At 45.6% G+C, this 24,294-nt stretch overlaps 1 protein-coding gene across 1 annotated transcript in view; it reads right to left on the reverse strand.

The window, feature by feature from the left end:
* The window catches only part of LOC142311957 (uncharacterized), a 141,646-nt gene that overhangs the window by 93,375 nt on the left and 23,977 nt on the right, over positions 1-24,294 (reverse strand). Inside the window, exons 2-7 of the mRNA XM_075350825.1 lie at positions 20,956-21,100; positions 20,647-20,826; positions 20,441-20,564; positions 20,230-20,357; positions 19,562-19,652; positions 15,853-16,610 (exon numbers count right to left, since the gene is read on the reverse strand). Of these exons, the coding sequence (XP_075206940.1) occupies positions 15,853-16,610; positions 19,562-19,652; positions 20,230-20,357; positions 20,441-20,564; positions 20,647-20,826; positions 20,956-21,033 (1,359 nt within the window). The 5' untranslated portion in view covers positions 21,034-21,100. The remainder of the gene's footprint in view (positions 1-15,852; positions 16,611-19,561; positions 19,653-20,229; positions 20,358-20,440; positions 20,565-20,646; positions 20,827-20,955; positions 21,101-24,294) is intronic.

A 24,294-nucleotide genomic window follows, 5' to 3' on the forward strand; every position in this document is an offset into this window, starting at 1 on the left:
TGTCATCACCACAACTACGCTCAGCTTTAAGGGACCATCACCAAGATTCTCTGTTATTGTGCACTCTGTATAATGTCGTCTTTTGGTATGTTTTACTGACTTGTGCTCTGTACCTGGCTCATGCGTTGGTGTAAATGGCCCGACACTGCGCATTTGCCATGCGCAATTCACAGGCCAGCACACCGTAATCCTTTATATTAGGATCTCACACATTCACATATCTAGTTGTTAGACTTTGCATGTCATTTCCTCTGTCCTGTTTTGTGCCACTCTGGCGCACTGTGCCAATGAATGGGCGCTGTGTGCTTGCTGGGCACAGCTACTCAGCATTTTTCACCTTGCTGTCACTCACTTTGGCCTGTGTTCCGTGCTGGGCGCGCGTGCTGGGCCACTAGGTGGCGCTGTGCGCGATCTCGGTGCGATTCACAGGCCAATCCCTGGTTCCCATACACTTACACACCTCCCCTGTCACATCTTCTCCCATTGGGCTGATGCTGCGCTCCGGGCGCATGCGCGGTGCGGCGCGCCGCTCTGCGCATGCGCGGCGTGCGCTCCACCGGCCCACACTGCGTTCCACCATCCAGGAAGCAGGATGGTGGACGCTGCACTGCTCCCACTATATAAGGACACACCACCACCGCACAGTGCACGTCTCCCTGGGGCCCATACCCTATATCACCAACGCAAGGTATGTGTACGTCTTTTCCTGAGCCTTTAACATGATGGAACAGCATTATTTATGCACTCTCCATATTTTTATTTAGATACGTGACACCATATATGGCTCAATAGCTCTTCCCTGCTTCTAATACCTTGAATACCTCAGGTATGTGTCTATATCAGCCCACCATTTTTGTCACGTATACTATTTGATACTTAAATGTATACATTTTCCATAGGGTCTCTTTGAGAACCCCACAAGGAGTCCTCTTTGTTATATGATCCCACACATGTTCACCTTTTTGGAACAATATTAAGGTAATTTGGGTACTTCTTTATCCTACAACATGTACCTTATACTGGTTTTTCCTATTCTACTTGTAACTCCTGATGTTCACATATTTTGTCCATAGCACTGATGTTACCCTGAGGCCGTTGTGAATTCCTCAGTGCAAGTATTAGTATACTATCTCTGCATTTTTCAGGTAGTTTTTGCCTTCTTACCATATGTTATGTAATACACAGAAGTCATTGTATATGTGTCTTCTCCCTACTTTATGCGGTAATGCAAGTATATGTGACTCTCTTGCTCAGAATATTCCCCTTCTTCTGAGGCAACTGAGGAACCATCAGTGAAGGAAACACGAAACTTTCCCTGATGCTCTCAGGTATCTACCTTTGACAGCGAAATAGTTTATCCAGGTATACTACTCTCCTTCAGGATGCATTAGTTCACTTTAATCATATGGTTAAAATAATCCATATATTATTTTAATGCGCATATCTATATCCACTTGCATTTAGAATTATCTATATCCCATTCCCTCTGAAAAGGGTCACCACTACTGATCATCAATTTGCTCCAGTGCATAAGGTATAAGTGGGGAAAGACACATCTGTAGACAGTTATTGCCGAAGAATGAAACTCTTCTTATCTGCATGGTTATATGTCATGTACACGATACTTATCTGTTTTTGTCTCCCACATAGGATCACATCTTTATCCATCTCTTTGATTGCATTATGATGTCTTCATAGTCTTGAATATATACCATACAGTTGATCATTTAGGTGGGTCACTACTGCCCTCATTTGCCGAATGATAAGTGTACCCTTCATGAGCTTTGTTCCTTTATTAGGTTTCTATTTTCACTGTTTTTCAGCACATGGATTTTATAAGTATATGTATGTCTTTATTTGGTTATGTGCTATCATGATGTTATCAGAGACTTTTGTTATAATGAATGCCATAATCATGTTTTGTTTTCATGCACTAATGGTGCGTATGTTTTTGTTACATTAGATAAATTTGTCCTTGATAAAGACCTCAAATGGTCGAAACGTTGGATGGATGAATTATCATCAACTTCTTTTTTGATCTATGCACAAAATAAAACCATTTAAGCATTTCAAGATTTTCTCCTCTTCATATTGTCTCCAAGTGTGCCAGAATTATTTTCTATTTGGCATTCGAGACAGGGCGTCTGCGTTGGTGTTCTTACGGCCAGCCCTGTACTTAATGGTGAAGTCGTAGTTGGATAGTCGGACCACCCCTCGCTGCTCCAAGGCACCCAGTCTGGCCATATCCAAATGGGTCAATGGGTTGTTGTCCATGTAAGCAGTAAACTTCGCTGACGCCAGGTAATGTTTAAACCTTTCCGTTAGCGCCCAGACGAGGGCCAGGAACTCCAGCTTAAAGGAGCTGTAATTCTCGGGATTCCTCTCTGTCGGCCGGAGCTTCCTGCTTACATACACGATCACCTTCTCCCTTCCATCTTGCATCTGGGATGCGACCGCACCTAAGCCCACATTGCTGGCGTCAGTGTAAAGAATAAACGGGAGACCATAGTCGGGGTAAGCCAAGACTTCTTCCCCTGTCAAGGCCGACTTCAGCTGCTGGAAGGACTCCTCATGCTTCTCACCCCAGACAAACGGGGATCCGGGAGCTGTGCCATTATTGGTCTGTCCCACGAGGAGGTCTTGCATGGGCGCGTCCATCTTCATGTATCCCTTGATAAAGCGACGGTAGTAGCCCACCAGGCCCAGGAACTGCCTCACCTCTTTTACTGTGGTAGGTTGCGGCCAACTCTGGATAGCGGTGATTTTCTTGGGATCCGAGGCCATGCCCTCTGCGCTCACCACATGCCCGAGGTACTGCACTTTGGATTTTAACAAGTGGCACTTAGAGGGCTTTAACTTCATCCCATACTTGGAGACGGTCGCAAACACTTCTGCCAGGTGCTCCAAGTGGGCTTTGTACATTTTGGAATAAACAATCACATCATCCAGATACAACAGAACAGTCTCAAAGTTGAGATGCCCCAAGCAACATTCCATGAGCCTCTGGAAGGTTCCCGGGGCGTTGCACAGCACAAACGGCATACTGTTGAACTCGCAGAGTCCCATCGGAGTAGCGAATGCAGTCTTCTCGCGGTCCTCTCTTGCAACCGCCACCTGCCAGTAGCCACTAGTAAGCTGAAGGGTAGAGAAATAATTAGCAGTCTTCATCGGAGCCAGCGACTCTTCAATGCATGGGAGAGGATATGCATCCTTATGCGTTATCTGATTAATCTTCCGGTAATCCACACACATTCTCATGGTACCATCCTTCTTCTTCACCAGCACCAACGGAGCTGCCCAGGGACTACAACTATCCCGGATGACCCCTGCCTCTTTCATGTCACTCAACATATCTTTGGCTCATTGATAGTGTGCAGGTGGGATCGGTCTCTTTAATGGGTGGATGTGTATACCTGTGGGGATATGGTGCTGAACCCCCTTAATTCTCCCGAAGTCTAACGGGTGCTTGCTGAAAACCTGCCCGTACTCTTGCACTACCCGAAATACCCCTTCTTTGTGATGTATGGGTGTGGACTCGGTGCCGACATGCAACTCCCGGCACCACTCCTCTAACTGTTTGGGTGGAGGGTCGCTGTCTGAATGCAGTGTGGTGGTCGTGGCGGCTGGTTCATGGATAGCGTGTGCATGTACAGTGAACAATTTGGCTATGGTGGCGTAGCGGGGTAGCCTGACCTCTTCCTCTCCGCAGTTCATCACTCTCACGGGCACTCTCCCCTTCTTGACATCAATGACCCCTCTGGCTGCCATCACTGTGGGCCAATGCTCCGAAGGCAGAGGTTCCACCATTGCCGGGTAATCCTGTCCCTGGGGGCCTACTGCTGCAATGCACCAAATCATCATCTCACTCCGTGGCAGCACCACCAAAGGCGCTGCGTCCATCATCTGCACACCACCGATCTCTCCACCTGTCATATTCACCTGTTGCCGCTGCAGGAGGGCCCGGATTTCGCGTTGAGAGCCCTCTGCCGGCCCCCTCCCACAGTGGCAGACAATTGTTGCAACAGGCTCAACACCTCCCCCATGCAGTTCTCAATCACATTGGTCCCTAGGACCACTTTTGGGTTACGGTCACTGGAATCATTCTGTACCACAATCATCCCCTGACATTTCAGCACTGTTCGCCCTACGGTCAAAGTCACTTCCTTGAACCCCACTTGGGTCATAGGGAGTCCATTGGCCACAATGATGGTTAAACTAACGTCCGGGGGGGCAAGTTCACTATCAGACCAATACCGTTGGTACAGCGTATAGGGTATAGTCGTTACCTGTGATCCGGTGTCGAGAAGAGCCATATTCGGGACACCGTCTACCGCCAGGGAGATGATGGAGCGACCTCCAACGCACCGGTCCCGCCAGTCAGCTGGGCCTTCAGGATCTACTCCTGAGGATTGGCCTTTGGCCTCAGGGGTTGCTCGTTTAACGGACACCGTCTGGAGTAGTGCCCGGTCTTGTTACACTTGTAGCAAACAGGTGGCCCATACCGAGCATCGTTGTTCCTCCTCCGCTGCATCCAGGGGATGTCCTCCGGGCTGTCGGCGAGCTGTATCTTCTCCGCTGGCTTGACTTTCGTCTGTAGCTGCAGGGCGGCGAGGATCCTGGCGACGTCATCATTCAGGCGCTGAACTTGCGACAGCAGATCTTCCGGAGCTCCGGTGGCTGTGGCATGGGCCGGTAGGGCCAACATGGGGGCTGCTACTGAGACAGGAGCGGTGTCAGCCGGACAAGGTGACGGGTCGGGAGCACCAGCATCCGGCACCTTTAGGGCTTTGATGGCCCGGTTTTTTAGAACTGCAAAGTTCAGGTCGGTGTGTTCCAGAGCCCACAGCCGTAGTTGTTTGCGATCTTCGGTGGACCCCAGCCCCTGCAGGAACTGCTCTACCAGCATATTGTTACTGTCAGTCTCATTGATGGGGTCACCCGCCTCAGCGTACGCAGGGCCGTCTGTAGCCGCAAGGCATAGTCTCGGATACTGTCCTGCGGCCGCTGCCGACAATGGTAAAATTGCATCCGCAAATCCGCTTCTGTGCGAGTTTCAAAAGCGATCTGGAGCTTGTCAAAAGGGTTTCCGGACCCGGGGATCTCGCGGTCACTTCAACTAAAAGGGGGTTTGTGGTTTGGGGACATAGTTGTACGGCCGAAGCCGTGTTAAGTTCGTGACGCCACCCATGGGATGTGGTGAAGGTGGACACCACCGCTGCGGTTACGGGGCACCCGGGGGAGATGTTGCGCAGCAAGTTGTTAACCCCTCCGTGGGCAGGGATGGTGACCCCGGGACCCGTTGGGGGATGTTTGGCGGTGCAGGGAGATGGGCGGCCAGAGAGCACTGATGTACTGACTATTAGTAAACACATGAGTCTCTGGTTAACCAAGGTGATGGTGGTCGGTGCCCGCAGCCGGCTGCAGTCTGGTCAGTCTGGTCCCACACCTGTTTGTGATGGTGGACTACCTGCGCTTGCAACTTCAGGAGTCCGCTCCCGGCTTGTGGTTGCCTGAGGAGCTCTTTGCCCGCAGATGCTGGCCCGTGGGATCTCTGAGCCGTGGCGGTGGCTTTCTATCCCCCTCGTTGGGCTGTTTCCTTCAGTCGGGACTTTGGGTGGGACAGGACCTCTAGTGCTGGTCGCAATCAGTTAATTAGCTAGCTCCCAGTAGCTTCTAGACCTAGCTTCAGGGTCTGAGTACCCCCCTTTGTGCTCTGGTTTCCGAGTCGGTTCCCTGGGTCGGTACCGGCGGGCTACAACCCTGTCCCGGTCCACCTCGGTTCCACTGAGCCGTCTTCCCGGCTCCTGCAGATGGAGAACGCCGTCTGCCTTCATAGCCAGAAGTACCAGGGCTCCTACCCTGGCACCTGCTCAAATTGGGTTTTCTCTCCTCTGCTGGAGCTGCACACAGCTCCAGCCCACACACCTCTCCAACTTTAAGTCTGAAACTCTTCTCTATTTTACTATCCCACCTCAGGCTCTCTGAACTCCTCGGTGCGCGTCTTCCAACCGCCTGGTTCCGCCCCCTGGTGTGTCCATCAAGCTCTGAGGGGGGTGACTAGGTTTTTATGTGTTTGACTGTATGTTACCTATGAGGGACAGGTGTAATGCAGGGCCCTATTTGTGACTACCTGGCTCGGCCAGGGCGTCACACAAGGAAATCACATTGAAGAAGTAAACGTAGATTCAGACCAGCAAAAGTGCAATAGTAAATACCATGCAAAGAAGGTTTTTGCGCTTTAATTATGGTCTGAATAACTGAATAACTGACTGGAAGGCCTGACTTCCTCAGAACCCTGGCTTCAACAGCAATGCCATATGCCATTAAAGCAAGCGGCTACTGTATATGAGCATCACGGTCAGGCCCTAACTTCATGACTTGGCATGTGGGTGACTATAAGGGTGCATGCCCACGATCAGTGTTTGCAGTGTTTTGGACGCAGCATTCTTCAGCTGCGTCCAGAACGCTGCATTGTACAGTACAAGCATAGTGGACGGGATTTCTAGACATCCCATGCCCAATGTGCTTGTTTTTTCCTCAGGAAGCACTGACCTGCGGTGCGTCTTTCCAGACCGCGGCATGTCAATTGTTTGCTGCGGAATTGCATGCATCCTCCGTATGGAGAACACAAGACTGCAGCGCACTGAACCCTGATAGTGGGTACAAGAACCTGCTGTCTCCTGCATTCCCATGCGGAGGAGACTCAAGGCCCCGCAGGTCAGGACCCGCTGCGTCCAGGATGCAGTGAGTCCTGATTGTGGGCACATACCCTAAAGGGTTCACATCACATTTATAGCTCAATCTCACACTCGCCCCTCACTGATGCTAGAAATTGCACACAGACCATACCCTGAACCAGTCCACAGACCAAACATGCTCAACGCTACCACCACAGTGCTTAATATATATATATATATATATATATATATATATATATATATATATATACTGTATATATATATACACATATATATATATGTTGGGCTTCAGTCGCCACAGGGTACTGTACCTCATCAGAGGTGCGGTATTCATCCTGGGTACGGAGGAGGTCATTGCCAGTAAACCACCACAATTCACCAATACACATATCTAGATGCCCTCTCACCGGGACTGGGTTAGGGTAGAGTCATTTAGGATGGTCACCATATTGTCTGGGGCATCCCACCCACTAACTCAAGAACCCGGGTGCAGGAGCGACTGTTCGGGGGAGCAAAGCGACACACACACAGTCAGTTGGGAAGCCACTGGGAAGCAAGTGAGACGGAGGAAAACACGGTCGCTGAGGGGAGAGCTCATAGCTCCCTCAGGACCAGCGCACACCTCATGGTGTGGAGCCTTAGGCTGGTGGGCACTGCAAGTCGCGCCAGCAGAATCCACCGGGCAGAAGATTTCAAGTCTTCTGGCCCACACACAGCGCCCGGGGCAAAGCAGCACATAGAGCCAGGAGTCGTGACCATAGGACGGCTCCATCTACGGACTCGCGCTGCCTGCCATACGGGACGGTGGTCTGAACAAACCCCAAGTACTCGGGTCCCAGCGTAGCTTCAAGTCGCAGGGACTCACACAACGCAGCGCAGGGAGGAAGGACTCACTGAACGAAACACCGGTCCTGGCCTCTGAACTATCTGGGATCGGCTGAAGCCCATCACAGTGGAGTCCGGCAGTCCAACGGCAGGAGCAACTCAGTGAGTAAACTGCAACTGCTGTGTCATCTAATCCTTCCTGCACCCCACACTCCCCCTTATGGGAGTGGACTACTGCTCCCAACATCCTTCCTGGGGCCTGAGCTCTGCCTGTGGAGAGCTGGACCATCTGAGCTGTATTACCATCCGCCCCAGAAAGAGAAAGACATCTCGCAGCAGCGGCTCCCATCATGGCCGCACACCACAGGTGGCGTCACGAAGACAAACTTCATCCTACTCCGCTGTAAATAACCCCTCCATCTTTCTTGACATGGACGGGTTCCCGGATCCGCGCCAGGCCACTGTGACATCCCCAAGCCGGCCTGGTGACGAGTAACCCAAAAACCACAGGGACGCCGTGGGCGCGTTTTATTTATATATATATATACAGTGCCTACAAGTAGTCTTCAACCCCCTGCAGATTTAGCAGGTTTGATAAGATGCAAATAAGTTAGAGCCTGCAAACTTCAAACAAGAGCAGGATTTATTAACAGATGCATAAATCTTACAAACCAACAAGTTATGTTGCTCAGTTAAATTTTAATAAATTTTCAACATAAAAGTGTGGGTCAATTATTATTCAACCCCTAGGTTTAATATTTTGTGGAATAACCCTTGTTTGCAATTACAGCTAATAATCATCTTTTATAAGACCTGATCAGGCCGGCACAGGTCTCTGGAGTTATCTTGGCCCACTCCTCCATGCAGATCTTCTCCAAGTTATCTAGGTTCTTTGGGTGTCTCATGTGGACTTTAATCTTGAGCTCCTTCCACAAGTTTTCAATTGGGTTAAGGTCAGGAGACTGACTAGGCCACTGCAACACCTTGATTTTTTTCCCTCTTGAACCAGGCCTTGGTTTTCTTGGCTGTGTGCTTTGGGCCGTTGTCTTGTTGGAAGATGAAATGACAACCCATCTTAAGATCCTTGATGGAGGAGCGGAGGTTCTTGGCCAAAATCTCCAGGTAGGCCGTGCTATCCATCTTCCCATGGATGCGGACCAAATGGCCAGGCCCCTTGGCTGAGAAACATCCCCACAGCATGATGCTGCCACCACCATGCTTGACTGTAGGGATGGTATTTTTCGGGTTGTATGCAGTGCCATCCAGTCTCCAAACGTCACGTGTGTGGTTGGCACCAAAGATCTCGATCTTGGTCTCATCAGACCAGATAACCTTGAACCAGTCTGTCTCAGAGTCCTCCAAGTGATCATGAGCAAACTGTAGACGAGCCTTGACATGACGCTTTGAAAGTAAAGGTACCTTACGGGCTCGTCTGGAACGGAGACCATTGCGGTGGAGTACGTTACTTATGGTATTGACTGAAACCAATGTTCCCACTGCCATGAGATCTTCCCGGAGCTCCTTCCTTGTTGTCCTTGGGTTAGCCTTGACTTTTCGGACAAGCCTGGCCTCGGCACGGGTGGAAACTTTCAAAGGCTGTCCAGGCCGTGGAAGGCTAACAGTAGTTCCATAAGCCTTCCACTTCCGGATGATGCTCCCAACAGTGGAGACAGGTAGGCCCAACTCCTTGGAAAGGGTTTTGTACCCCTTGCCAGCCTTGTGACCCTCCATGATCTTGTCTCTGATGGCCTTGGAATGCTCCTTTGTCTTTCCCATGTTGACCAAGTATGAGTGCTGTTCACAAGTTTGGGGAGGGTCTTAATTAGTCAGAAAAGGCTGGAAAAAGAGATAATTAATCCAAACATGTGAAGCTCATTGTTCTTTGTGCCTGAAATACTTCTTAATACTTTAGGGGAACCAAACAGAATTCTTGTGGTTTGAGGGGTTGAATAATAAATGACCCTCTGAATAAACTTTTCACAATTTAAAAAAAAAATAAAAAAAGAATTAACATTCTTTTTTGCTGCAGTGCATTTCACACTTCCAGGCTGATCTACAGTCCAAATGTCACAATGCCAAGTTAATTCGGAATGTGTAAACCTGCTAAATCTGCAGGGGGTTGAATACTACTTGTAGGCACTGTATATATATATATATATATATATATATATATATATATATATACTGTATTTATAAAGAAAATTAACGGTCACATGAAAAATGCAACACAGGTTATAAAACCAAAGGTGAAAAAAGCAGAAAAGTTCTATACTTAGGACTCCTCTAAGAAAGTCCTTTTCTGCTCCCGGGGACATGGGTTAGAATTGACCTGGATCCCCAACTTGTATCAACATAAGGGAAATAATCGATTCATTATACACAGAACATCTTTGGAGATGTGGTGGAACATTATTCTCTTCCTTCCTGTGGCTATCCATAGACTCTGAATTTACATAGTAAACATGGTGTGTGAGGTGTCAGAGGTGGAAGTCATGTGCTAATTTCTCCAAGCAGGATGAGGGAGATATTTACACTTTACAAGGATCATTAGACATTCGTGAGTCAGTGGAACATATAGGAACTTAAGCTGGGTTCACACATAGCGACAGCAACATTGACATTGCTGTTACGTCACCATTTTCTGTGACGCAACAGCGACCTTGTAAGTCGCTGTTATGATCGCTGCTTAGCTGTCAAACACAGCAGACGCAGCAGCGATCATAACGACATGCGTCGCTGTGGAAGCAATGCTGCGCTTGGTAACTAAGGTAAATATCGGGTAACCAACCAAAGTGCTTCTATGGTTACCCGATATTTACCTTGGTTACAAGCTCACACCGCTTAGCGCTGGCTCTCTGCACTCATAGCCACAGTACACATCGGGTTAATAAGCAAACCTTTGCTTATTTCCCGATGTGTACTCTGGCTGTGTGCAGGGAGCCGGCAGCACAGGCAGCGTGAGAGCGGCGGAAGTTGTAACTAAAGTAAATATCGGGTAACCAAGGAAAGGGCTTCTTGGTTACCCGATGTTTACCGTGGTTACAGCTTACCGCAGGCTGCCAGAAGCTGGCTCCCGGCTCGCTCCAGTTCGTCGCTCTCTCGCTGTCACAGACAGCGATGTGTGCTTCACAGCGGGAGAGCAACGAGCAAAAAATGAAGCAGGACATTCAGCAATGAGCGGCGACCTCACAGCAGGGGCCGGGTCGTTGCTGGATGTCACACACAGTGACAGCGACGGGACGTCACAGAAAATGGTGACGTAACAGCGACGTCGTTGTCGCTATGTGTGAACCCAGCTTTAGACAAGACATATTTTATCCAATACATATGTTACAATGGCTTATCTTCACTCCACCGAGATTCATGGAATATTTTTTTTAACTCTTAACATGACAGCAAGGTTAATATTATAGCCGTTATTATAAAAATCTTGTTTTACTCAAAATAGTTGATGCAAAAATGAAAATATCCCAAGTCAAAAACTACTCCATCCAGTATTTTTATTACATCCATGAGTTTTAAAGACAGTACCAAGTCTTCTAGCCATGGAATGCACAAGTTGGTATCATATTACATCTTTTTTCTTTATTTAAGAACAACTTATTCTGTAGGCTGGATGCTGGATGGAGAGTGATGAATACTTATGTCTTAAGAATTCTCCATAGGTGTTCATTTTGGTTCAGATCAGTAGACACTTGGCCACTAAGTCACTTTGTTCTTCAGAAATGCAGCAGTGGACTTCAGGGACGGACTGGGACTGAATTTCAGCCTGGACATTTGAAAGCACACAGGCCAAGGAAATCAAGGGAGCAGGCCATCATATGACTGCAAGTATGCAATTTCCACACCTCTGGCCACATTCCTACTAAACTTAGGGGTACTTTACACGTTGCAACATCGCTAGCATCGGCTAGCGATGCCGAGCGCGATAGTACCTGCCCCCGTCGCACATGCGATATGTGGTGATTGCTGCCGTAGCGAACATTATCGCTACGGCAGCTTCACAGGCACATATCTGCTCGGCAATGTTGCGGTGACTGCCCAACTATCCCTCCTTCAAGGGGGAGGTGCGTTCGGTGTCACAGCAACGTCACCGCGACGTCAGTAATCGACCGGCCAATAGAAGCGGAGGGGCGGAGATGAGCGGGACATAACATCCGGCCCACCTTCTCCCTTCCGCATTGCCGACGGGACGCAGGTAAGGTGATGTTTGTCGCTCCTGCGGGTTTACACACAGCGATGTGTGGAGCTACAGGAACGACAAACAACATCGTACCTGCAGTCGACCCGACATTATGAAAATGAACGACGCTACACAGATCACTGATTTTCGACACTTTTGCGATCGTTTATTGTCGCACCTAGGATTTACACGTTGCGATGTCGCTACCGGCGCCGGATGTGCGTCACTAACGACGTGACCCTGATGATATTTCGGAAGCGATGTCGCAACGTGTAAAGCCCCCCTTACTCGCCCTTCCTAATTTCTCTTGTATTGAGAAAGGCCGCATGTGATTGCATGTATGGAAATTGCATACTTGAGGTCCCATGACTCGCTCCCAGCACCAAACAATACTCACAGCACATGATACATACACTGTGAGGATTCACAAGTCTGCAGTCACTTTATGTGACTTTACTTCAAGCCAGGACAACTCCTTCAACCCCTTTACAACCTTTGTTGTACCCATACATCACGGTTGGGAAGGGGTCACCGACCTATGACGTATAAGAACGTCATGGTGATCGCACGGGGCACAAGTGCAATGCACACTCGATTGCCGCCAGTAGCTTGGTGTAAGTTATAGCCAAGCTCCGGCTGTCACAACCAGGGACAGTCTATGCACCGGAATATAACGGAATATAAGGCGATCAATAAATATTATGGGGCTCCAAATGGTACCAATAAAAACTCCAATTCATCCTGCAAAAAAACAAGTCCTCACAAGACTCTGAAAAATAAAAAAAACTATAGCCTTCAAAATTAGTTTTATAGTATGATAGTAACAAAAAAAGGTATGTAAATCTGGTATTGTTGTAATCGTACTGACCTGAGGAATAAAGCACCTACTCATTAAGGCTATGTGCCCACGCTGTGGAAAATTCGCGGAATTTGCCGTGGATTTTTCAAAAATCCGCAGTACAGCGAGTCCCCAGCCATTTCTATGGCATTTTGGAACTGCTGTGCCCATGTTGCGTTTTTTTCCGCAGCAGAAATAATGCGAATTTCCCTGCGGAAAAATCTGCATGTGAATTATTCCTGCGGATTTCTCCGCAGGATCCTATACTTACCTGCCTTGATAGCAGACACTGGAGTAGGTGCAGAGGAGCGCGGTGGAGCCAGGAAAAGGAAGGAGGAGGTGGGCGGGGCCAGCACGAGCTCCGGTCATGTGACAGCTGGAGCTAGTTCAGGCCCGCCCACCTTCTCCTGCACAGTGCAGACACCGCCAGAGACGGAGAGTGAAGTGCTGCGTGATGGAGGTAAGTATGAACTCCCCGATCACTCCATCAATTGTTCTGCATTGAGGATGCAGTGCCGAAGCCATGGTACTGTATCCTCAATGCAGAATGCCCGCAGCATATCCACAGGAAATTCCGCAGCACATCCGCAGCAAGTGTCGCGGACCGGTGCCGCCTCCGCTGCGGCAACCAGGGCTGCTCGAGTGGCGCTCGGGTCCGGGATCGTGCCTGGGGCTCGAGTGGTGACCAGACCCGGGGCTCACGCAACCACCCGTCCACGCACACAGTGAAAGAGGGGGGGTATTTACAGGGAAGATTGTCTGTGACGCCACCCGTGGATTGCGGTGTTGAGATGGTGGCACCGCCGCTGCCTCTCGGGGCCGACGCCCAGGACCGGTGATGTAGGGGGGCAGCAAGGTGGTTCCCCCTCCTCGGGTAGGGGTTGGCTGTAGTCCCGGGGCCCAGGTGTGGGTAAAGAGCACGGCTGGGGCGTTGTGCAGGTTGGACCATGTGACACCAGTGTACTCACGATTATGACTAATCCACACAGAGTCCGTACTGTAAACCAAGGCCGGATGCCGCTTGCCTCTGCAGGGATATATCCGCAGGACACTTTCCCCGTGGGCACATAGCCTTATACTGCAATGTAAACAACATAAAAAATAAATAAATAAAGCCAATTCTTCAACTGCTGTTGATTTATTCATTCTGTCTCCTAAAGCTCATATTCATCCTGTGCTTTTCGATGAGCGCTTACACATGATATTACGGATAAATCTCTGAAAAATTTGATTCAGACAAAATTCCCAACCAAAAATTCACTGTAATGAGGCAGTGGGAGTCACTTTGAACTCCTGTCTGGTTCGTGGCCCGGTGTTGTCCATCTATTTACGTCTTATTAGGCGATCACAAAAGTGCGGTCAACAACAGTTTTGTGCACCATAAAAAATAAGAACATCGTATGTGTTATGGTACTGCTTTATATCTTGGGTCGTTACAGATTTGGAGATAAGCAATGTGCACTTTTTTGTTTAGTTTATACATAAAACAGAATTTTTAGTGGTAAACTATATTTTCATGCTTTATTTTTAATTTTTTTCTTACATTTTTAGATTTTTTTCCCCCATCCTGGTCCACCTCTTGTAATAATGTCCCTCTTCTTGGTCCCTTTTGTAGTAATGTCCCGTATTGTGCTGCTCTTCATATACACATAAAAAAAAGATTCTTCTCCACTGTCCACTGTGTCCTCTTTTCATCAAAACCAGGGAGGCGCATGGCAGTGATGTCATACGCCGCCATGCCTGCTGCTGACCTCTGATTGTCAGGTGGCTAGCATTGGTATTGAAGTACAGAGAGCAATGACTGTGCCAACAAGTACCTGACTGTGCCAACACGTAAGATATATAATCTTGGTAGTTATCGTCTCCAGGATTTGAATGCACAAAGAGAAATCATGTTTCATTATTTATAATATTAATTTATGTGTTGCATTTTGGTTTGGGTTTTTTTTTTACTTTTTTGATTTTTGATTATCATGTGTTCTAAATTGAGTTAATCTCTTGTATTTCATTGGACATCTATATATTTATACCATCTTTGCCATTTCTTCTTTAGCATTTGACAAAGGTTACCTGCATGCAGCCACCTTTAAAAATTCCATGTCTGTTCATTAACTCTAATCTTCCTATTAAATTTATGGAAAAAAGTCTGAAGATATTTTTTAGTGAGCTGAACGTTTCCTCCCTCTTTTTACTGATTGTTCTACATGGAGTCATACGGTCCACCTTCCTTGCATGCAGACAGTTGATGGTATAGGTGAGCTGGTTCCCTTGTTTTTTTGTGAAAAGGTATAGGGGAGGCTGAGGGACATTTATAGAGGGGTTACATAGTATGTATTAATGCTACTTGATTGTGTAGCTCATCAGAGTCCCCATCAATCAAGGAAATCTTAGTGTACATGTAACATTTACCTTCCCAAGTCACTGTATTTTAGTATTCCCAACATCCCCTGACACTTTGATCAAGTTCCACATACCGTAATTAATTTTACATATCCTTTCTCTTCAATACTATTCAAATTGTCCATTTAAAAAATGCACGTATTGTATGGTCCATTTTGTTCATCCATGTGGTCATATATGTGTATCATCCGTGTTTTTCTGGTATGGTAATAGAAAGTATTAAATTACAAAGCTTCTCACATCTTTTGCAATGTTAAACATGTACAGCACACATATGTCACCCATTGCCATACATGTTTTTCATGGACTCATAGACTTATATGGGTCAGTGTGTCCGTGCTGCCGGTTACAAACGGTCATATCACCATGTAGATCACATAGACACACACATATGGTTCACATGGACACACAGTCCACGTGAAAACACAGAGGTGTGAAGTTCGACATAGATTTTCATTAGTATGCATGTGATTGTGTCTCCGGTAAGTGTGAAAATAGACACCACACGTACTGGAAACACGGACGTGTAACGGGGGCCCAAGGGAGAAATACTGGAAAATTTTGTATCTTTTCTATATAATTGTAGTTGGATGTTATTTGATTTTCAATAACAAATGTTTATTGGTAATTGCATTCATTTCCTAATAATCATTTATTACTCTAAAACACTTCTACTTTATCATATAGGCATGAGATTTCACTTCATAACTGTTGCATTTTTTCAATTTGTCAATAAATGAGTAGCAAAAACTATCTACTTCCCTGAGAGATTATTTTGATGTCAAAGAGTGGACTTTCACGCTGAAAATGAATATGTCCCCTTACCAGTAGTAGTACTTTTTTGATTTACAACAAAAGCTGATTTCTGGTTTTAATAAAAATAAATTCCTTCATTAGGGGCATGAAACAGTCTTCTCCCCTGTGTGACCTCTCTGATGTTTAATAAGTTGTGATTTCTGGATGAAACATTTCCCACATTCTGAACATGAATATGGTTTCACCCCTGTGTGAGTTCTCTGATGTGTAACAAGTTGTGATTTCTGATTAAAACATTTCCCACATTCTGAACATGAGAATGGTTTCTCCCCTGTGTGAATTTTTCGATGTCCACTGAGAGTTGATTTATCTGTAAAACATTTCCCACATTCTGAACATGGAAATAACTTTTCCCCTGTGTGAATTCTTAAATGTTTAAAAAGATGTGATGTTTGATTAAAACATTTCCCACATTCGGAACAGGAGAATGGCTTCTCTCCTGTGTGAATTCTCTGATGTGTAATAAGATAGGATTTAGTGCAATAAGATTTCCCACATTCTGAACATGAAAATAGCTTCGGCCCTACGTGACTTTTTTGATGTCTAGCAAGATATGATTTAGAGAAAAAACGCTTCCCACATTCTGAACATGAAAATGGCTTCTCCCCTGTGTGAATTTTCTGATGTCTAAAAAGGTATGATTTCTGCGTAAAACATGTTCCACATTCTGAACATGAATATGGCTTCTTTCTTTTATGACCTCTTTCATGTTTAATATCTCTTCCGCTATCTTTCTTTGACTTATCAGTCTGCAATGAGCACGAAGATACATTTTTGTCCTTAGCGTCTGCTGGTATATCTGAGATACTGGCATCCTCTTCATATGCATCCGATGTGACATCCTGATCATCTGCCAAAAATAAAACCAAATTTATTATTTTTTGCAATAACGATTCCTTGAAATAATAATGTTATTCATACTATATTAATATATTTTATAATATTTCTATACAAATTGTAAGCTCTAATGTGGCAGGAACAATGGACTTCAAAGCAAGGACCAATACTGTATGATGCTTGGCCACCAGCTTGTGTTTTCAGTTTTTTACCTCTATATTGGAGCCAACTATTTCATAGGTTCATGTTATACGTGTCTAAAGCCAATCTTTTCTAGTGAATCTTTCAATGGACTACGTCAGTGCTATTAAGTGCACATCACTTACACTCCTAGACCACTAAATGCACTCCAACACAGAGCACAGCACAGGCAAGTAACAGTGTGATCATGTACAAGTAAGTCATTAGTTTGGGCTAAGTATTGAATCCAAGTTGGACTAATTCTGGACTAATCATTTGAAGACTTTGGGGGATTTTTTTTTCGTCCCTCCATTTTTGAGTCGTAATTGTTTTCTACAAACTTCACTTATTGGCACAGACACTTTTTGTATGCAGTACACACATTACCAACCCATTATTGATCTTTTTTAGGGTGATGCGTTATAGCTTTATAAACAGTAATTGTGGTTTGATATTCTCCATCTCATCGTGTTGGTGGGTTACACACAAGAGGCGTTTTTCTCTTCTTTACTTGAATTTCTTTATCTAGAAGCAAGATTAGGTCCCTTTTGTAAGGCGTGCAGGCCTCACTGCTTTCCTTACCAAAGATATAGGTTTACCTCCCTACCTGCACAGCACTGGATTAGTGGTGCACGATTGGGTGGTAAGTATACTTGACCCGGAACATCCCCTTTTGCATTCCACTTGTGCGGTCCACAGGGAGGAAGCTAGTCTCAGTGGTGGGGGCACGGTCTAATTCCCCACTGAGTTGTATGGAGACTTATTGCGCATGTGCAGTATTAACCACTCAAGATGAAACTGTAACGGGTGTGTCACGCATGATGGACAGTCCTGTGGTGTCCGGCTGTAGACGGTCGCAGCGTTTGGCTACACAAACTGCTCCTTGACCTTCCCTTTTTCCCTGATTAGGGTGAATTCCTTTCTCTATAGGACCCTGCGGATTTCCTCACCTTTCAGCTGTTAATCATCAGCACTATCCTTTGTGTCTTTAAATACTCTTATTCGCCATTGCTCTTTGCCTGTGATAGGTTTTGAAACCCTTTACATCTTTTGAGTGCAAACAGTCGGCTTGTATTTTTCTAGGGAAACTTTGCTGTTGTTGCAGTTCCTCTCCCTGAGCATTTGGAGATAAGTTATTCGTATACTTTCTTCTGTGTGTGCACCCTTTGTGTACTTAGTGGGACTGACTGCATTCATTTCATCTGCTTCCTATCTAGGGCCCAGTTCAGGGTTAGCCAAGATCAGAGATCCTGCTTGGCGCACAGGTGCGGAACATATTTAGGGTGGTAAGAGAAGCCAGGGGCCAACTATAGGTTTGGCCAGGGGTTACCATCTCCCTTTTTATTAGACACAGGGTTTCCATTCCTTATCCTTTCATCGTTCTCTTGGTACTTCCCTATACTTAGCGTGACAGAAGCAGGGTAGACACAAGCGACATACCTGTACGTTTCCTACCTTTTCTTTGAATTAAAATCACGGATGGCCTGCTATTCTCAAACAGTGTGTGTTCTGATGGCCATTAATTTGTTCCCCTGATGAATCCACTGGTGAAACACGTGGGAAGGTCCAGGAGCACCTTTTTAATACGCAAGCCCATGCTGAATCGTCAGGTTAAATGTGTGACCTTAAAATATTGCCCCCTCCCTTTTATGTTTTACACTCTTATAGGATCAGCAGTATCCATGGTCCCGGAGAGGTCATTCCTTATAGTTAGCTGTGAAATTGCACTTTGTTGATAGTGAATTGTTTTGATATTATCAATCGCTGTACTATATTTGTTTGAGCATGTTTATAAGTCTCCTTGGGGGTAGGCCTTTTAAATAATGAGGTAAACTGACCTACCCAATTCTGGCACTTTCCTTTGCAAAGCTCCGACATTATATTGTATTTTCTATAATGTCACAGATCTATGTGTGTTACTGTTAACACGGCTTCTCTGCTAATAGCACTTTATGTATGTGTGTTTTGTGTCTTAGGGATAACTTTTAGTAAGTTAAAAATGGGGGTAAGTCTTAATTGTATTTTTCTTACTTACCATGCTGCTTCTACATAGAGTTTAAGTTGCAAGTACATTTGTTTTCTTATTTTAGCAGAAGTTAAAAGTGAAAAATTAGTTTTTTTTATACATGATAGAAGCTGATGGAAATATCAGCAACAATCACATATATAGGAGCGCTGTTAGTTAATCTCCTTTGGTTACATGTTGTTGGGGAACCAATCAAATCTGTTCCCTTCCTATATATGCTGGTTAGATCCTTCCTTCTATGTCAGCTATAGTATATCTTAGCTGGTCTAATGAGGTGTTATGATCCAGACTATCTGGTGGTTGTACTACTTGTTGCTATTGAGTGTGGTTCTGGAGTTAACCCTTGTTGGATTTTTGTTGCTACCTTCCTGCTTTTGCTTTTCTCCTGAGTCTCTAATTGTCTATTCCTGTGTGTGTGCAGTGTGTCAGAGTTTTTGTTTTTCCTTGTCTGTCTTTTTCTGTATTTCCATTTCACTCCTGCCCTGTCCTTCATTAGTAGGAGAGAGGAATCAAATTAGTTCTGGTCAAGAGCATAGCCAGGCATGGGACTTAGGCATCTCCACTTCCAGGAGCGATCCTGAGGTTAGGGATAGATAGCCTATGGTTCCCTAGTGTGAAGCACAGCATAGGAGCCCCTGTCCCTCGCTATCCTATGTTCACATTGTGATAAACATATCCTAAAAATTCAACACATTATTGTAGAAGCTAAAGAATGAGTAGAATCTGTGACTCCTCTGCATTTAGTCATTACTACTCACCTGAATCGATGTCTGTCAATATCTCCACTTTAATCCACTCATGATCATTCTCATGTGTCTCTGCAGTATTAATAAGGGTTGGATCTTCACCCTAAAGCAAATATTATGAGAGTCAAAGATGATGGAAAAGTTGCATGAAATGACTTAAAAGAAAAATGTCATGATAGCAGTAGTTATCACAGAGCTGCAGATCCCTGTATAAATCCAACCTGTCGACTCCTAAAAGAATAGAGCTTTTGTGCCATTTTCTGAGACCCACAGCGCTCTCATTTTTCAGCATCTGGGGCTCAGTGATGTCTTATTTTTTTGAGTCTGGAGTTGGCGCTTTTAATTATACCATTTTTGTGCAGATGCTACGTTTTGATCGCTTGTTATTGCATTTTAAAAAAATGGGCTCTGCAGAAGCGTAATCAACGAAAGACAAGAATCAACCCCATAGCTCCCTGATTTAACAGCACCAAAAGTCCCAGGAATAAAATAGGTGTGGTCAAATGGTGTCTCCAATTACCCACTAGATCGTTCCAAGATATATTACACGCTACAATTAAAATTAATACAATGCTATACAGATGAGCGAATATATTCGAGTGGAGTTGAATTCAACTAAAATTTTACAGAAATGTGCATCTGCATAAAGGAATATTTCATGACACTTTCTCTCCATCTACCTGATCATCCTGAGGATTGTTGTACTCTTCTTCTGTACAGTCCAGTGTAAGAAGAGGACTAGGACTTCTAACTGGTGTTGACCCCATACTGGCACATCTCTCTGGTGTTGACTCTTTACTGGATAGAACTGGAGAAAACATATACAGGGACCAAATTAATTCTTTACATCCAGATAATTATAGGCCGTGTGTATTTAGTCCTGCCTATTACCTGGTGATGTGAGGGGCTGGGGAACCTCCATCATGACGTCCTTGTACTGATCTTTGTGTCCTTCTAAATACTCCCACTCCTCCATGGAGAAATAGACAGCGACATCCTGACACCTTATAGGAACCTGACACATACAATGATACCATCATCCCCAGATCCCTTTATAGCGTTACTGTATAATGTCCCAGCATTCCCAGCAGTGTCACCTCTCCAGTCAGCAGCTCAATCATCTTGTAGGTGAGTTCTAGGATCTTCTGGTCATTGATGTCCTCATGTATCAGGGGGAGAGGTGGAAGCTCAATGATTGGGCTCAGGGGTCTTCCCTGTCCCTCAGACACAGGGTCCTGACAGCGGTCATTAGAGGTCTTCTTCACTACTGTGTAATCCTGGATATGGAGAGACACATTAATAAATCTCACTACAGACATTTCCAGAGTCCTCACCTCTCCAGTTCTGTCCATCTGTTATTCCCATAGATAAGAATGATGTAATGTGACGTCATCAGAATCTCTCACCTCTCCAGTAAGACGGAAGAGGATCTCAAGTGTGAGGTGTAATATCTTCTCCGCCATCTTGTCCCTGCCCTTATCCATCCTTGGTGGGTCAATCAGGAAAATTCTCTTCTATATAAGATTTGAGAGGATCCGATATTGTAAGGACCTGAATGGGGAGAAGGTGAAAATGTAACATCATAAAAATCCCATGTAAGAAATCTCCGGAGCTGTTACCGGCTTGACATGATCACTACATCCAGTCCTGGCCCCGTCCTGCCCCCGGTATAACACACAATCCAATTATTGTCACAGACAAAGATTTATCACAGAATATCTACAATCCAGCACCAAAGACACAGCACAAATTTAAAAGGAAAATATAAATTATCTGAATCTTTGTTAAATATTTTATAAAAACAAGACATAAAGTTATGAAGTGTAGGAACATCCACAGAGATTGGGACGGCAGAACCGGGGCCTTCAATAACAGATAATGATAAAACATTAATATATCCTGATAGTGACAACATGGAGAGGGCGACGGCCATAATGGCGACTGTACAGTAACAGACCAGCATCAGGAGGCAAGTGACCAGGCCCGGACTGGCCATAGGGCAATTCTGGCAAATGCCAGAAGGTCCGGCCTCTGTAGTGGGTCGCTCAATCTGCAGTCACCACCGCTCTCCTCAGCAGTATGTACGCCAGGCAACATTAGGTTGCCTTGCACACACAATCGCACTCCACAGCTGAAACAGCAGGCCCAGGAAGCAACGCATTGGGCAGGCCCTGCTGTGTGATCGTGTGTCCGGCGTACATGCTGCTGATGAGAGAGGTGACCGCAGTTCCCTACTCCCTAATTAAATATATTTGCGTCTCTCAGCCGTAAATACATTTGAACAGTGAAGCACCGGGATTGGGGCCGTGCAGCAGAGTGATGAGGTCAGCACCTTACTGATGTCATCACACTGCTGCAGGGGTGCCACAGAGACACGTTTGACAGCGGTAAGCGCTCCATGGATTAGCCGAAGATTAAGTATATAATCAATGTGGATGAGTGAGGAGGGGATTAGGGCACAAAATTAGGGAAGATTTGTGAAAGGGACACAGCTTCGCGAGGGGCAGCATGGGAGGTATACTATGGAGAGTGGCAGCATGGGGGGATATTATGGAGAGAGGCAGCATGGGGGTTATATTATGAAGAGAGGCAGCATGGACGTATATTACGGAGAGAGGCAACATGAGGATATATTAAGGAGAGTGGCAGTGTGGGGGATATATTATGTAGAGAGGCAGCATGGGGGAATATTATGAAGACAGGCAGTGTGATAGTATATTTTTTTGAGTGGCAGCGTGGGGGTTACATTATAGAGTGGCAGTGTGGCGGCATATTATGAAGGGTGGCAGCATGGGGGTATATAATTGAGAGAGGCAGTACGGGGGTATATTATGGAGATGGAAAATGTGGGGGAATATTATTTAGAGAAGGGGAGCGTGCAGGGTATATTAAGAGGGGCAGCATGGGGAGATATTATGGAGAGTGTCAGCGTGGGGATTATTTTATGGACAGGGGCAGTGTGGAGCTATATTAAGGAGAGTGGCAGCATGGAGAGATATTATGGAGAGTGGCATCGTGGGGGGACATTATGGAGAGTGGCAGCGTGAGGGTATATTATGGAGAGGAACAGTGTGAGGGATATTATGGAGAGGAACAGCGTGGGGGAATATTATGGATAGGGGCAGCATGGAGATTATATTTTGGAGAGGGGCAGCGTGGGGAGATATTATGGAGCGTGGCAGTGTGGGGTTATATTATGGACATGGTCAGTGTGGAGGTATATTAAGGAGAATGGCAGCATGGGGAGATATGGAGAGTGGCAGTGTGGTGGGACATTATGGAGAGTGGCTGTGTATATTATGGAGAGAGGCAGCATAGGGGGTATATTATGCAGAGGGGCAGCGTGGGGGAATATTATGCAGAGGGGCAGCGTGGGGGAATATTATGGAGAGGAGCAGCATAGAGGTTATATTTAGGAAAGGGACAATGTGGGGGGATATTTTGCAGAGACGCAGTGTAGGGGAAATACGGAGAGGGGCAATGTGAGATTTATTTAATCGTATGAACGTATATCTTACCATCATATAAAAATAAACACCAGACAATAGACAGTGATAGAAAAATATCAAAAGGATAAAAATCAAATTTGAATATCAAGATTTTCTATATATGCAATAGCGTTATCATTTACAATATAGAAAGCCTTCTTGTCACCATGGTAGGATCTCAGGGGGCACTCCTCAACAATGTGCTGGATAGTTTGACGATCTGCTCCACAGTCACAGGTCGGAGAATCATATTTTCCCCACTTATACATAAAATCTGCACAGACGCCAAAGTTTGTTCTGATACGATTTAGAGTAACCCATGTTTTCCTTGGTAGATTGAAGCCCGGTGGAGGGTTTTGTAAATTAGGGAACATTTGGGGATCACCGTCTACTACATTGACCCAAAGTTCTCGCCATTTCTCCTCTAAATTGAAGTCTTGTTCATGCAAGGTGATTGCAGTTCGGATGGGTGGGTGTCTTGATTTCAATCGTTGTATTGTAACATCTCTGATATTTTGGTGTATTGGAAGTTTTTCATTATTCCCTACTTTAGGGAATGTGAGAAGATATTTTGGATAAGGTCAGTGTGTATGTGGAGGTATTTTGTGAAGGAAGCACAGCAAATTATTCAGGGGTGCAGCATGGGAGATATTTATATTTATAGGGCAGTATAATGATACTTTTATTTTTAAAGGCACTGTGTCTGGAAGTGCTACTGAAGAACAAAGAGAGAAGTCTTCAGAGACAGGCTGTGGGCATGAACTCTCATCATTTCAACTGTACTAGGTGGAGATAAAAGGGACGGGAACGACTCAGATCAGAGAAGAGGTCACCTATAAGGTACCTGGATGTAAATGTTTATTTGTAATACTGCCTGTGTCTTTATCACTACTGTGGTTCCTGTATTGTCCGCAGTCTGATAATTATTGATAACAACTCCCAGCATCTCCTTACCATTGTTAAGGACAAGCTGGGAGTTGTAGGTTCATGCAATACAATTGTACATGGGGCTAAGCAGGGTGATTTATTCACGTACCGATGATGGTTTTGAAGTTGCATTCATGTGCTGACTGTGGTTCTGGTGTGGCATTCATGTGCTAATGATGGTTCTGACGCTGCATTCATGTGCTGGTGGTGATTCTGGAGCTGCTTTCATATGCTGGTGGTGGTTTTGATGCTGCATTCATGGGCTGATGGTGGCTTTGGTACTGAATTCATGTGCTAACTGTGGTTCTGGTGTGCCATTAATGTGCTGAT

The sequence above is a fragment of the Anomaloglossus baeobatrachus genome, chromosome 5 (assembly GCF_048569485.1).
Source record: "Anomaloglossus baeobatrachus isolate aAnoBae1 chromosome 5, aAnoBae1.hap1, whole genome shotgun sequence".
Classification (NCBI taxonomy): domain Eukaryota; kingdom Metazoa; phylum Chordata; class Amphibia; order Anura; family Aromobatidae; genus Anomaloglossus; species Anomaloglossus baeobatrachus.